Here is a 2,500-nt window from a genome sequence, read left to right as displayed (position 1 = left end):
TGTCTAAAAGTAAGCATTGCATAAAATCTAATTAGTACATGTAACAGTGTTTTTATTAGTAGCTAATGCAGTTTTCAGATGTTTATTCCGATGACTTCTGAGTGCGAGTGTTTGTGTCTGAACGCTATATGTTTGATCTGTGCGTGCAGGAGTAAGACTCACGTGTTTGAGGAGTTTCTGTTCGCGTGGCATGATCGTCTGAGGAAGCTGGAGGAGCACAGCAGCATGTCTGTCAAACTGCAGAAGGAAGTGGACAGATACAAGGTCACACGCTGGATTACTCACCGCTTTCGCTATAGACCATTTTGAGGGATGTAAACGAAAACGATAGTCCCAATGTATTTCCTGTTTTATATATTTAATTTCTATAGCCTCCAAAAAGAGCCACATATTGATAAATAATGTTATGAAAGCTGTTTTGACATTAAGATATGATTAAATTGCCTCTTGTTACAGTAATGTAATTGTTTGGTAACAAACAGGAAATGTTCATGGGCCAATGACATCACCACATTGAAATGGTCTATAGCAGTGGTTCCCAACCTTTTTCTTAGGGGCCCCCCCATGAACATATACAAACATTGGAGCCCCCCCACCATTTAAATACACACGCACACACACCCATGTACTATATATATATATATATATATATATATATATATATATATATATATATATATATATATATATATATACTGTATGTGTGTGTTTGTGTAATATTAATATATAATATGTATAGAAAATATAAATTAATCAGTTTTAACTTGTCTTGGCCATCAATAAAACCAAAATTTAGGTAGGCTTTGTCATACTGTCTAATCTTTTTCTTCACCTCTAAAGAATCACTGCATTTACGATTTCTCTGCCGATTTTGTTTTGATTTTGCCTTTACACGTTGACAAGCACATTGCGTGAGTGAGCTAAATTTAAATAATTATTTAAAGTTATTCATTTTAATTATTTTTACCATTATGTTGTAATTTTAACCATGTGTTTTGATATATATATATATATATATATATATATATATATATATTTTTTTTTTTTTTTTTTTTTTTTTGTACTTAAAAATACATATATAATAGTAGGGCTGCTCGATTTTGTGAAAAATCATAATCACGATTATTTTGGTCATAATTGTAATCACGATTATTCAAAACGATTATCAGTTAAAGTCAATATTATTAGCGCTCCTGAGAATTTTTTTATTTTTATTTTTTATAAATATTTTCCAAATTATGTTTAACAGAGCAAGGAATTTTAACAGTATTTTTTAATAATATTTTATTTTATTTTAGCTAGAATAAAAGCAGGTTTAAATATTTTGAAACCAATTTAAGGTCATTATTATTAGCCCCCTTAAGCAATAAATATTTTTGATTGTCTGCAGAAGAAACTACTGTTATACAATGACTTGCCTTATTACCCTAATTAAGCCTTTGAATTGCACTTTAATCTGAATGCTTGTATTTTGACCTGTCATCATAGCAAAGATAAAAGAAATCAGTAATTAGAAATGAGATATTAAAACTATTATGTTCAGAAATAAGTTTAAAAAAAACTTTTTTCCATGAAACAGAAATTGGGAGGAAAAGGGTTGCTAATATTCAGGAGGGCTAATAATTCTGACTTCAAGTGTTTACATACAGTTATTTTCCACCCTGCAAAGGAAAGAGAAATAAATACAATAGAATAGAAAAAATAAACAAACTGTGCTTTAAGCATCTTCACTGTAAGAAAAACACAGCAGTCCTTCAGTCAAGACTGAGGGATTTTCTCGTTGTTTGATTAATAATCATAAAAACAGGCGGCAGCAGGAATATTTCTCGCTGTCTCTTTAGTTTCTCTTTCACGTCTTTTGATCCTCAACTCGTTTGTTTATTACACAAATGATGGTGAATATAAATAATCACTAAACATCGCGTTTTGACACCTATTTGACCGTTAAAGCGCTCACGTTAATGACTTTAGATGTCTGCGCTCCTCTGCTCGTCTCAGTGTGCGAATGGGAGTGAATGCTGACCGGCCGCATGCTTCTGGCTGCGTGTGCGTGCTGCACACACACATAAGCACGCGCTCGTTCGCGCTTTTAAGACCAACAGTGTACAACTGGAAAGGTGGCGGTATATGATGCAATAATCATTTATCTCGATTAATGCTTTTTTTTTTATAATCGTTTGAAATCGGATTTTCGATTAATTGTACAGCCCTATATAATAGTGGAGCATTTTTATGCCTTTTTCTACCTCAACACTTATCCTCTCCCGCGCCCCCCTTGTGAACTCTGGCGCCCCCCTTAGGGGGGCGCGGACCCCAGGTTGGGAACCACTGGTCTATAGTGTGTCTGATGGCTTGTGTTCATGTCTTCTGGAGTGTTTAGCTAAAATTAGTGATGTGTTTTTGTATTGCACTTTTAAACATTAGTTGCGTCCCAATTGTCACACTGTGCACTTATGTACACAACTGTGTAGTGTAAGAGTTGTGTTATCCCTAATTAAAG

The 2,500-nt window shown here is 33.7% G+C and overlaps 1 protein-coding gene across 2 annotated transcripts in view; it reads left to right on the top strand.

Annotated features, from left to right (window-relative positions):
• Positions 1–2,500, top strand: part of dync2h1 (dynein cytoplasmic 2 heavy chain 1) — a 277,874-nt gene that overhangs the window by 60,462 nt on the left and 214,912 nt on the right. For both annotated transcript variants that reach the window (NM_001423300.1, NM_001423299.1), the window contains 1 exon segment: positions 150–264. In NM_001423300.1, the coding sequence (NP_001410229.1) occupies positions 150–264 (115 nt within the window).

This window comes from Danio rerio, chromosome 15, assembly GCF_052040795.2.
Source record: "Danio rerio strain M-AB ecotype USA chromosome 15, GRCz13ab, whole genome shotgun sequence".
NCBI classification, from domain to species: Eukaryota; Metazoa; Chordata; class Actinopteri; order Cypriniformes; family Danionidae; genus Danio; species Danio rerio.
The sequence above is the reverse complement of the archived record's forward strand: the minus strand, read 5'-3'. Positions and strand labels throughout refer to the sequence as shown.